The sequence below is a fragment of the Staurois parvus genome, unplaced genomic scaffold, assembly GCF_062004578.1.
Source record: "Staurois parvus isolate SC_StPar_1 unplaced genomic scaffold, SC_StPar_1.0 ptg000261l, whole genome shotgun sequence".
NCBI classification, from domain to species: Eukaryota; Metazoa; Chordata; class Amphibia; order Anura; family Ranidae; genus Staurois; species Staurois parvus.
In genome coordinates, this window is record NW_028318057.1 from 86,020 (window position 1) to 99,234 (window position 13,215).

At 44.2% G+C, this 13,215-nt stretch overlaps 1 protein-coding gene across 1 annotated transcript in view; it reads right to left on the bottom strand.

Moving 5' to 3' along the window:
* Positions 1-12,015: 12,015 nt before the first annotated feature.
* The window catches only part of CNTN2 (contactin 2), a 159,064-nt gene continuing 157,864 nt past the window's right edge, over positions 12,016-13,215 (bottom strand). Inside the window, exon 23 of the mRNA XM_089681118.1 lies at positions 12,016-12,690. Within this exon, the coding sequence (XP_089537244.1) occupies positions 12,587-12,690 (104 nt within the window). The 3' untranslated portion in view covers positions 12,016-12,586. The remainder of the gene's footprint in view (positions 12,691-13,215) is intronic.

Here is a 13,215-nt window from a genome sequence, read left to right on the forward strand (position 1 = left end):
CCTTGACTTGCAGATAGTAGTTACTGTCAAACCACATGTAGTTCTTTGACATTGCAAAATTCAGAAGCTCCAGTATGAAATCGATATGTGGAGGGAGTAATGAGCTCTCATGTGTGAGGTAATACTTAGCGACTGTCATCCCATCTTTATGGTCAATATTGCTGTACAACGCCTCAACATCCGCTGTTACCAAAAAAGAGGATGGAGGAATAGAGATGTCTTTGATGGAATTCAGGACATGTTTCGTGTCCCTAAGATAGGAAGGGGTATGTGGTACTAGCGGTTGAAGATGGTGATCAATATAGGCCCCTATCCTAGAGCAGAGTGAATCATTCCCATTACTGCTGACTCCCCGCTGACATGCAAAAGTTCATTGGTGTGGGCTTTTTTCAACACGTGCAGAAGACTGCAGCATTGCTGTTGGCAGTCTCTGTCTGAAGCGGATCAAGCATGGCCAGAACACCAACCGCTTGGGCACCACATGCTCGACAAGACATATGACGACCTGCCATGCAGCCCATTGGCAACAGCACCTAAAAGACCCACATCATAAAAAAGTGCAGACTTCTCTTTGTTCCTCATCTGGGATCTCTACCCCTACTGTGCCTCAATTCTTCTCCACAGCCCCCACTGAGAGGGATGATGGTATATCAATGGGTGCCACAGGTCCTTGCACCCAATCTGCTAGCAGTACAGCACCTGTTGATTTCCCCAGGCAAATTTCACTACCCCATTTGCTGAACCTTAAAAAAAATAAAATACTGTCCCACCCATCCACATGCTCAGCGTCTGAATGCTATCTTGGCAAAATAGTTGGCGTTACAACTGCTGCCTTTCCATCTGGTGGACTCTGCCCCCTTCTGTGATTTTGCGGAATGTACTGTACCACAGTGGCAGGTTCCAAAAAGAACATTACATTTCCTTGATGGCACACTGGGTAAGTGTGCTGGCAGCTAGGAAGGGTTAAGTGCTGGAGCTTGATCCTCCACCATGTCTCCAAAAAGTTGGTGGTGATTCTGCCACATCTGTTCCACCCCCTCCTCTTCCTCTTTGGCCTCTTCTGCTGAATTGTCCTCTGAACTAGCAGTGCTCCCTAAGCGTTCAAGGAGCTACACAAGCAGTCAGGCTAAAAGATGCCATGTGGTGCTTTAGCTGGTCTGTCTAGGGGACAGGAGCCACACCAGGGCAGAGATTCTGTCAGCTCTGCAGGGGCAGATTTAGAGGTGGTTGACGCCACGGAAGTTTGAGCCAGGAATGGTTGTATGCGACAATGGCACCAACCTTCTCTCCGTCCTCCGACAAGGACACTTGACACATGTTCCATGCTTGGCAAATGTCCTGAATTTGATGGTGCAGCACTTCTTGAACAGGTACTGAGGCTTACAAGATTTTCTGAGGCAGGCCATGAAAATCTGTTGCCATTTCCGACGGTCATATACGGGACAATGGGAATTCAACCTGCCCACCAACCACCTCATTTGTGACATGCCCACCACGTGGAACTCAACATTGGCAATGCTATAGCAGCTGCACACACAGCAGAGGGCCATCAATGAGTACCTGTGTGAGTGTGGTACAAGGACAGGCTCAGGGGAGCTTGGCTTCTTTTTGCCATGCCAGTGGCTGCTGATAAAGGATGCATGCACTGTCCTGTCACCATTTGAGGAGGCCACACATATGGTGAGCCATGACAATGCATGCATCAGTGACACTCAGGGGCAGACTGACAACTCATGGGGCCCCCGGGCAATAGGAGATCTTGGGGCCCCTTGTGTCCCCCCAAATCCGCACACTTTAGTGGTGAATTTTGTAGTATAAACTAAAGGATTGTTAAAGACCTCGGGCACCTATGCGCGCTGCAGTGAACAGTGGGTGTGCCAAAATTTCATTTACAGAAGGGAGTGGCTTATGGAGCATAGTCAAACAAAACCCAGGCTTACCTGTATCTATATCATGTACTTTGATCGTTGTTCCACAAGCAAGAGTCCCCCAGACACATATAAACCTCAGCACAATACAAAAAAGAAGACTCTTCCATTATGTATAATTTTGTGCACACTGAAAATAGAGAGCTAACCCTTTATTTGAGCCTACCTTAAAGAAGAACTTCATTAAAATAGTCAGGGACTGTTCAGCAACTAGCAACTGCTGAGACAGTGAAAAGTATGTAATGTACAATACAGCAATACAGTGTATATTAGGGATGCACCAATGCTGTTTTTTTTATCGGCGAGTATGAGTACCGATACTTTCACACAAGTATTCACCGATACTGAGTACCGATAGTTTGTGGTACAATTTGCATTGATAGATGCAGGATGCATCTATGCAGGGTGCAGGAAACCTGAGTGTCACTGTTAGGAGAGGAGAGAAAGTGGCAGGAATTTTAAATCCCCACTACTTTCTCTCCTCTCCTAACAGTGACACTCTGCTCCTGTGTAAACTCATGAAAATCGTATCGGCACCAATACTGATACTAGTATCGGTTCATCCATAGTGTATATAGTGTAGGAGTCTGTAAGTCAGAGTGCAGAGGACTGGGGTGTGCAATGCACAGAGTGCAAGGGTAAGGAGTATGTATTGCACAGAGTGCTGCAGTCAGTGTCAGGTTTAGGAGTACATAACAGAAGAAGAGCAGGGTCAGGAGTATGTAATGCACAATACAGGTTGGGAGCACACAACAAATAGTGTGCAAGAGTGAGGGTTGTGTAACGCACAGTGTAAGGGGCAGGAGTGTACAAAATGCTCCCCTCAAGCAATACTTCTCCCCACTTAACCTTTTCAGCAAAAGTTCCCCCTTCCTCCTTCCCCCTCAAAAAATAAAAATCCAGCACTAATCTAAACTCTCATCCCTCCCAGCACAAACCCTCTCCCCCTCATTTTCCCCTCCCAGTACAAATCTGCCTCACAACCACTGCAAATCCCCTTTCTAGTACAAATTCTCTTCCCCTCCAAATATCCCCCAAACTGAAATCCTCCTTTCCCCCAATATCCCCCAGAAAAAATTATCTTCCCTCCAAACCCCCCCCTCCCAGCACAAATACTTCCACCGTAACCTAAATTCGTCATCCCAGCACAAATTGTCCTCCCAGCATAAATCCTTTTCCACTCCCCAAATCTCCCCTCCCAGAAATGTAAATCCCCCAGTGTGCTCCCTCCATGTAAATCCCCCCTCAGTGTAATTCCCCCCAGTCTATTCCCCTATGTAAATTGCCCCCAGTGTACTCCCAGCAGTGTAATTCCCCCCACCCCAGGAAAATCCCCCCAGAGTAATCCCCTGCAGTGGGAGGTGAATTAGCTGAGGCAAGTGGCAGAAATTGTTTTGCAGGATGCTGGGAATGAGGCCCCCTACTGGCCCCAGATCCTTGGGCAGTGCCCGAATGGTCAATCTGCCCCCAGCCTGTCCTGATCCCCCCCTCCCCGGTATAATCTCATTATCCACAGGCTGAGCGCATTAAACCCACATCATCACAGTAGGTAGGTAGCTCAGCTGTGAGTAGATCAGTGGGCGTACTCACTGGCTTTGCCCACTTTGGATCTCTGCAGCTTCAGCACCATGCCCAGATCCTCAGCCTTGACGGCATGGAGCAGCTCCTCGTCCTTCTTCATCCTCAGTGCTACACTTCGGGGGGAACGATGATCCTGAGCACTGAAGAGTAAGGGCAGATCCTGGCGGAGCTCCACTGGTCCTCACATCCCCAGGATTCTTTCCTGGAGAGGAAAGGGAGGACAGGGAGATGGGTACATTGGTGCTACTGGGGAGAAAGCACACCTGGGGATGATCACCATACTCAGGAGCCAAGCTGGGCTGGGGGGGAGGGGGGTGGCAGCGGGGTGAGACCGGGGAGGAGCGCTGGCTGTGAGATTACACTGAGCAGCCAGGAATGGAGGGAAGGTGAGTGCATCCCCCCACTGGTCTCATGATCTTGCCATATGATGCACAGCACTGACTCCAAACTGCAATTGCACCAGTTTTTATTGTCATACATTTATGAGAGAGAGAGAGAGAGAGGATTGTGGCCCCGCCCCTTAGCTGAGCTCTCCAGGAGGAGCAATGTCCACAGCGGCTGCCGCAGCCCTCATGCTCATGGCTCCACCATCCCTCCTCTCATTGTGGTCGGCACCTGAGTCTTCTCCCAGCACTGTATCAGCTGCTGGTAGAGATGCCATTGTTCCCTGCCTCTTTCTGGCTTAACCTCCTCTTTTCTGCATAGTAATCCATGGGCACCTCCAGGGGAAGACTGAGCCTCATAGGGCCCCTTACTGACCCTGGGCACTCGGGCAATGCCCGAGTGTCCGAATGGTCAGTCCGCCCCTGGTGACACTATCCCTCTAGTCTTCCTGCTAGAGCACGCAGCGTGGAATCATGGACAGGGCACTTGTGATACAACAGCGGGAGTAAAAGGAGGACTTCTTTTCCTCTTAAGGCCTCCTTTATGCAGGGCCACAGAACACATAGGAGGAAGAAGAGGAGGAGGATTGTATCAGCATGGAAGTAGAGGATAACATACGGCAGATTTCATGGGATGGTTTTCAGTCCCCAGAAACCCCAGGAGTAGTATGTGGCTGGGAGGAGGTAGTTCCTGACAGTGTCATCCTCAGTGATCCAGAGGACTCAGAATCTCATGCCTCCTCAAACTTATGCTGCATGGGTTCCCTGATTCTGCAAAGCCTGCAAAAGAACCTGAGGATTCGTGGTATCAAGACAAGGGATCATTACTGGTTGGCAGCCCTTCTTGATCCATGTTACAAGGGTAAAGTTGCAGGGCTCATCCTGCGTTCACAGAAGGAGCAGAGGATGAAACATCTTGAGGACGCCTTGAAGAAAAATTTGTGTAACACCATTCCAGTCACTGGGAGGTTACCATCTCCTGGACAATGTGTTTCTGAGGCTTCATAAGGTCAAAGGAAGAGCAGTGGAGAAGGTATCTGGCTGACCGACGCCTTTAAACTATTCTTTGGTCCTCAGCACCCAGGGCTGTTTAACCTCCTCGGCGGTCTGATTCTTTCCGTTTTTTTGTGCTGAAAGCGGTACCATTTTTTGCATGGAAATATGTAGTTTTTTATTGTAGGCTGTAATTTTTAGGAATAACTCACTGAAATCTGTACGAACAAGAGTCTATTAAACATTCCGGATATGATAAAATTTGAAACACGGAATTATAATTTAATAAATAATCATAAAAAATAATAATATAATAATAATACATGTAATTCAATAATATAATCAAACCAAAAACACTTTGAAATACAGAGGCAAATTCGTACATCGCTGAACAAAGTCGCAAAATCGTTTTCAGTGTCTGATGACGAATTTCCCCACGAATCATTATCACTCAATTCTGCAAGTGGTTCTGATTTACTATCGCTGTTCTAAAACCGCTTTTGACGTAAAGGGACGCGTTTTGGACGCCATGGAATTTTCTAAGTTTCCAGGCAGAAAGAACATTCAAAATGCAGGCGGGGCGCCGGACAAAGCAGTAGGGACAAAATATATGTGAAATGCATTGAAACAGCAATGACAGCATAAATGAAATTTTTTAAAAAATTTCAAATTTCCCGCCGGTTCCGGCGCCCGTACGTCCCAACGTCACAGGGACCGGAACACAGAAGCCGGATGCCGGCATCGGCCGGAGGAGATGGCCGGGGACGCTGCAGGGGACACATCGTGGGAGCGAAGGACAAGGTAAGTGCTGCAGGGACTCCCTGAGCAACGCCGCATGGTAAGCCCGAGTGTAGCTCGGGGTTACCGCTCTTGGTATAGAAATTTTACCCCGAGCTACACTTGGGAATACCGCCAAGGAGGTTAAGCACCCATTGGCAGCATTTGCATCATATAGTGCAGGATTATCTAGGGGCAAGAGCAGACTTGGAGACCTTTCTAACTGAGGATCCACTGGGTTACTGGGTCTTTTTAATTTTTTCTAATTTAACAATTTTTAACAGCAGGGCCCAGACCTGCACTCACCAAGAGTATTCAGGCACCACCAATGTCCAGTTTTTCTGTACCTCTCTAACAGGTGCATATCATTTCAGTTTTTTTAGAGCAGTGCCAATTCCTGCGCTCATTAAAAGTAAGAGGTTACAGTAGGTTTTTTCAACACACTGTGTGACAGGTGCATCTAATTAGAATTTTTAGAGCAGGGTCCATTCATGCAGTCGTTAAGAGAATGAACTTCCATCTGTAGTTGAAGTCAGTTAAAGCAACCTGACAATTAAAACAAAGTTGTTGTTTTTTATTAAATGTTCCTCTGTTTATCCCCTTATTAATTATAATTTCTCTGCTGATTTTTTGTGTCAATATTTTGTGTGACCACCATTATTTTCCAGCATTGCCTTAACCCTCTTGGGCATGGAGTTCACCAGAGCTTCACAGGTTGCTACTGGAGTCCTCTTCCACTCCTCCATAACGACATCACAGAGCTAGTGGATGTTAGAGACCTTGAGCTCCTCCACCTTCCATTTAAGGATACCCAACAGATGCTTAATGGGGTTTAGGTCTGGAGACATGCTTGGCCAGTCCATCACCTTTACCCTCAGCTTCTTTAGCAAGGCAGTGGTCGTCTTGGAGGTGTGTTTGGGGTCATTATCATGTTGGAATACTGCCCTGCGGCCCAGTCTCCGAAGGGAGGGGATCATGCTCTGCTTCAGTATGTCACAGTACATATTGGCATTCATGGTTCCCTCAATGAACTGTAGCTCCCCAGTGCTGGAAGCACTCATGCGGCCCCAGACCATGACACTCCCACCACCATTCTTGACTGTAGGCAAGACACACTTGTCTTTGTACTCCTCACCTGGTTCCAGTAATCAAGGTCCTTAGTCTGCTTGTCTTCAGCAAACTGTTTGAGAGCTTTCTTGTGTATCACCTTTAGAAGAGGCTTCCTTCTGGGACTACAGCCATGCAGACCAATTTGATGCTGTGTGCGGTGTATGGTCTGAGCACTGACAGGCTGCACTTATACGTCTATTCCCAAAGACAACCTCTGGATATGATGCTGAGCACGTGCACTCAACTTCTTTGGTTGACCATGGTGAGGCCTGTTCTGAGTGGAACCTGTCCTGGTAAACCGCTGTATGGTCTTGGCCACCATGCTGCAGCTCAGTTTCAGGGTCTTTGTAATCTTCTTATAGCCTAGGGCAACTTTATGTAGAGCAACAATTCTTTTTTTCAGATCCTCAGAGACTTCTTTGCCATGAGGTGCCATGTTGAACTTCCAGTGACCAGTATGAGAGAGTGAGAGTGATAACACCAAATTTAACACACCTGCTCCCCATTCACACCTGAGACCTTGTAACACCAATGAGTCACATGACACCTGGGAGGGAAAATGGCTAATTGGGCCCAATTTGGACACTTTCACTTAGGGGTGTACTCACTTTTGTTGCCGGCGGTTTAGACATTAATGGCTGTGTGTTGAGTTATTTTGAGGGGACAGCAAATTTACACTGTTATACAAGCTGTAAAATCACTACTTTACATTGTAGGAAAGTGTCATTTCTTCAGTGTTGTCACATAAAAAGACATAATAAAATTTTTACAAAAATGTGAGGGGAGTACTCACTTCTGTGAGATACTGTATGTATTACATACAAACATATGTATTACATTGTTATCTTAAGTAGTAAAAATCACTGAATAAACAGGCCCATAGCAGAAATGTAAAAATTGCTCTGATTTATAGGAGGTGAGCAGGTGTGAGAGGCAAAGTGGATGATTTAGCCTAAGCTTTGTGACATCAAACGAACTCATGAAATCTCCATTTAGACCACCGACATCAATTAACAAACAGGATCTTAAGTGTCACAATGGGGACCTTACAGCTTTCCATGTTTCAGGCTAGGATTATTGTATCTTGTAAATCCATGAAGGTGATTAAGAAAATGGTGACAATTCCCTAAAGGTTTTCACATGCGTTAAGTCGGTCACATGACCACATATCGCATGTATTACTGAAAATGTCAGATGACCCCAGCCCCTTGTGAGGTCATCAACCCAGCATGCCCTGGGTTAGGATGTTACAAGGGGGCAGAGTTGCCCAGTGATGTCACCAGGTGGCCCCACCCCTTAGTTATTTAGGTTATGTTAGGCTGCTGGAGCTGTCAGCGGGAGCCAGCGTTGAGAGGGAAGCCTTTTTTTCTTTTTTCAGGTCGGCAGTCGACTTGTCAATAACTGACTCCTGTAATTTTTTACACTACACTTTTTTTTTTTTGGGTGAATGAGAGCGGTACCATGTACCTCATACTCATTTACATGGAGGGGGTTGGGATCTGGGGGCCCCCTTGATAAAAGGGGCTTCCAGATTCCAATAAGCCCCCCGCCCACAGACCCCCCACAATCACCAGCCAGGGTTGTAGGGAAGAGGCCCTTGTCCCTATCAACATGGGGATAAGGTGCTTTGGGGGGAGAACCAAAGCACTCCCATGGTGAGGGCATATGGCCTGGTATGGTTCAGGAGGGGGCACTCACTCATCCCCTTCTTCCTGACCTGCCGGGCTGCATGCTCGGATAAGGGTCTTGTGTGGATTTTTATTTTGACGTTAATTTCCCCTCAAAATTTATACCAGACCAAAAGGGCTTGGTATAGATTGGGAGGGGGCCGACACACCGTTTTTTTGCTTAAATTTTAATTGCCAGCAATTCTTATTTTTACATTCAGCTGTCAGCGGGGAACCTGCTGACAGGTAATACATTACCGTATGTCTTCACTACTAAAATACCGCATGACTTAATAAAATAACCCATGCGGTATTTTAGTGGCGTTTTTTAGTGCCTGCCAACAAAAAAAATGCTGTGGGGTATGTTACAGCATACTCGGATGGGGTAAAATACAGCATAGTGAATTTTCTCCATTATCCTTCTTAGCAAAGAAAATAGACTCTCTTTACCCTCTAACTTTAAATTAAGAGTGTCTCTTTAAGGCCAATGAACAACCCAATAATTACAACTGATGCTCTCAATTCATGGATTGATTGCAACAATTAGGCCAAGGTGTTATCCTGAGGTTATAGCCTGCTTAGGAGTAGACATATTTCTTTCCAAGAATGATGAGCATGGAGACATCTGTTGATCCTTGAATGATTCACTGAAGTACTGGGATCTGTCAAGAACCTTGGAAAACTAGAACATTGAACACGCTGGATTAACTGGACCCTGATTGTTTGATATTTTGCATCATAAAAAGGAAATGCTCGTTGTCACCCTTTAGGGAGGTCACAGATGGCCGAATCATTGCAATCAATCCATCAATTGTATTTCTTTGGTTGTTTTTGGGAGTTAAAGAGACACTATCAATTTACAAAATGCTGCAGGTAAAGTAGTGCTTCCACAGGCCATGCCCACTGTCATATAACTCACTATTGAATGTATAATCCTGTCTTATGGGGCATTACATTTTCAGTAATGATAGAGGGTTTGATAGGCAGCTATGGAATTAGGGATGTGCCCAACAATTTCAGCAAACTTGATTTACTTTTTTTTAAATGTCTGTTTTTAGTTTTTGTGAAAAAAATTAAATATTAAGACTAATAAAGGGACCATTGTTTTGCACAGCAAGAAGTTTGGGGTAGTTAAAAGTAGCTTCCATAGCCCTTCAGACCCATTTACAAAGGACCTGGACAAAAAGTGAAGACATGTTCAGGGGCGGACTGACAACTCATGGGGCCCCCGGGAAATACAGGATCATGGGGCCCCTGTGTCCTTGCCCAAACTCAAAAAAGCCTATGAAAAAGATACCAGGGGCATCTCATGGGGCCCCCTACTGACCCCGGGCCCTCGGGCAGTGCCCAAGTTTCCAAATGGTCAGTCTGTCCCTGAACATGTCACGTGGAAACATCTAGAAATGTTAATTTTACCTAGGCAACACAATGAAAAATATTGGTCTTGAATCCCCAGTGCAAAAACAGTAGTGTGCTTTCTGGTATGTGAATGTACTTAGGTACCAATGTGCCTCATAATTGTATATCTGCAATGTAAGCTCTAAACTCTGACTGCTAGTCTCAAGAGATCTGGAGTAATATTTGTTGAAATCACTACTGGCTCACTGTTCTCCATGTCAGAAGCTCTAAAATGAGGAAGCAAAACTCTGCCTGTACCAGGATAACCGTCATGACACAGGCAGTCAATGCAGAACAAGACATGGTAAGTCAAATGGAGAATGATCAGCTGGTGGCAAACTACAGGTAATACTAGTTGCTTGCCTTTTACCCTCTCTAAGCTTTTTTGGACACAGCTCCCAAAGTTCAGTTCCTCTTTAAAACCCTGTCCAGCATTACAAACACCTTCATTTCACCTTCCTCTCTCACTCCAGCACATTTCAACTAAATACGCAAAACTGTGCTAAAATGTCTTAATATTTGACAATATTTTAGAGATATGAAAACTTACAATTACTCTCATGGGTTCATTTCAGTGTATTATTCTCTTCTATGTACAGTGTCTTGAAAAAGTATTCATACCCCTTGAAATTTTCCATATTTTGTCATGTTACAACCAAAAATGTAAATGTATTTTATTGGGATTTTATGTGATAGACCAAGACAGAGTGACACATCATTGTCAAGTGGAAGGAAAATTATAATTGGTTTTTAACATTTACCAATAAATATCTGAAAAATGTGGCATTTGTATTCAGCCCCCCTGAGTCAATACTTTGTAGAACCATCTTTCACTGCAATTACAGCTGCAAGTCTTTTTGGGGATTTCTCTACCAGCTTTGCACATCTAGAGAGTGAAATTTTTGCCCATTCTCTTTTGCAAAATAGCTTGAGCTCTGTCAGATTGGATGGAGAGCGTCTGTGAACAGCAATTATCAAGTCTTTCCACAAATTCCCAATTGGATTTAGGTCTGGACTTTGATTGGGCTATTCTAACACATATATATACTTTGATCTAAACCATTCCATTGTAGCTCTGGCTGTATGTTTAGGGTCATTGTTCTGCTGGAAGGTGAACCTCCACCCCAGTCTCCAGTCTTTTGCAGACTCTAACAAGTCTTCTAAGATTGCCCTGTATTTGGCTCCATGCATCTTCCCATCAACTCTGACCAGCTTCCCTGTCCCTGCTGAAGGAAAGCATCCCCATAGTATGCTGCCACCACCAGGCTTCATGGTGGGGATGGTGTGTTCAAGGTGATGTGCAGTGTTTCAGCCACACATACAATTTTGCTTTTAGGCCAAAAAGTTCACTTTTGGTCTCATCTTGCCAGAGCACTTTCTTCCACATGTTTGCTGTGTCTCCCACATGGCTTCTCGCAAACTGCAAATTGAACTTCTTATGGCTTTCTTCTTGTCACTCTTCTATAAAGGCCAGATTTGTGGAGAACAAGACTAATAGTTGTCCTGTGGACAGAGTCACCATGGGCCTCTTGGCTGCTTCTCTGATTAATGTTCTCCTTGCCCAGCCTGCCAATTTAGGTGGATGGCCATATTTTGTGTATACAAAGACAATTTGTATACACTGCTGCCCACATAAATGGCCAAGCTTGAAAAGCCTAGATTTGCCTATAACTTTAAATTCCCATAGTCATGGATCTACTGATCATTTGGGTTTTTCACTAAAGGCTGCCTCTGTTACGCATTTTATGCTCAATCTAGATTGCTCAGTTTTGCAACCAGTTTACTTAGTTTGTCAGCTTGTTTGGACACTTTCAATGGTCTCTAATTTCTTTTTTTTTAATTTTCTTAGAGTGTAGTAGCATACTGTATAAAATGTTGTATAGTATAAAATCTTAGTTCCTGATTCTTAATTGTTTGTCCCTCAAGGCACTTTAATGGCTCTCCTCCCATGGGCATAGAGAGTTTTAGCCACACAGCTTCCAACAGCTTATATAATATAAATATAAAAATAAATATATATAGTTGATTTTAAATTGTGAAGAAAACCTATTTTGTTTTTTGCTATGATAGTAGTAAAATGTTTCACAACATAAATGGCCTGAAAAAAAAACTCACTCATATATAATAAATTGAGACAGAACAAGACTGAAGAGAACAAAAATGAAGCAGAAACAAATGTAAGAAAAATGCTTGCAGTTTATAAATCATGTATACATGGCTTAATAAGACATGACTTCCCAATGTGTTTCATCAAAAAAGCTCTTGGGCCCCTTTCAGCCCCAACCCAACCCCACACCCCACCCATCTCCTAAAACATTCTAAGATAAATGCACTTTCATTGTTATGAAACATTTCTGGTACTATAGCTGCTTTCCTTCTAGGTTGGTGTTTCTTAGTTCTAGTCCTTGCTGGCCTCCAACAGATCATGTTTTCCAGCACTCTTCAAATTCAAAAAGTATAGATACAAGAGATTTTATGCCTCTTCATATCTGCGAGTAAGCAGAAAGCTGGGCTTCCACATTGAAATCTGAAAAACATGCATGTTTGGCAGTCACCAACAACTAGAGCTGTGATTTGCTATTCTAGATGGCACTCAAATCTCAGAAGCGTCATTCCCCATTGTTAACCCTCATCTACATAAAATTGCTGCCTCTGGCTGTTAAGGATATTTGAGTTTCAGCTTCAGGGAGGAGAAGAGGCTCTTGCTTACATCCAGAATTTCCATCAAGGGTCTTACAAATGAGATGTGTCAGACTGCAAAACATATGAAAAGCAGCAACACAGCAGCAGAGTTGATCACCTGAGCCTGTCTCAGAAATGTAGAAGCAGAATTCTCTACCATCATGCTGGTGCCTGAGAAAAAAAACAAAACAAGTAAAGTATATTAAAGAGAGTAAACAAAGCAACAATGCAGATTCAACTCCAAACCAACAACAGAAAATAATTCACAGTATATTCCAAATTAGATAAGATTTGCAAGTTAATGAGGAACTAAACCCTTCCTACTCAAGGAAGCTGCCATCTTAGCCTTTGTTTGATCTGCAACTGCCATGGTGTTGCACATGTGATCAGTTATGACACCAGCCATTTCATGGTTTGACAGTTTGGTTGAGAACACAAGCAAAGGTGACAGTTAGCACTCCCCGCATGTCGGGATTGCAGCTTTTTTCTGAAACCATTAAATGGATGGGTTTAATTTAGCTTTAACTAGTAACTGTGGCCACTGTAGGATGGGATTTGAACAGAAACAATAATTACATTTTACAATGGCTCAATTTTCTTAAGATGTCCATTTTTGCTTTGACTCTGTTTTTGCTTTGATTTATCTGAGAACATATCTAGTATATATATATATAGTGTTTTATAGAAAGGCAAGTG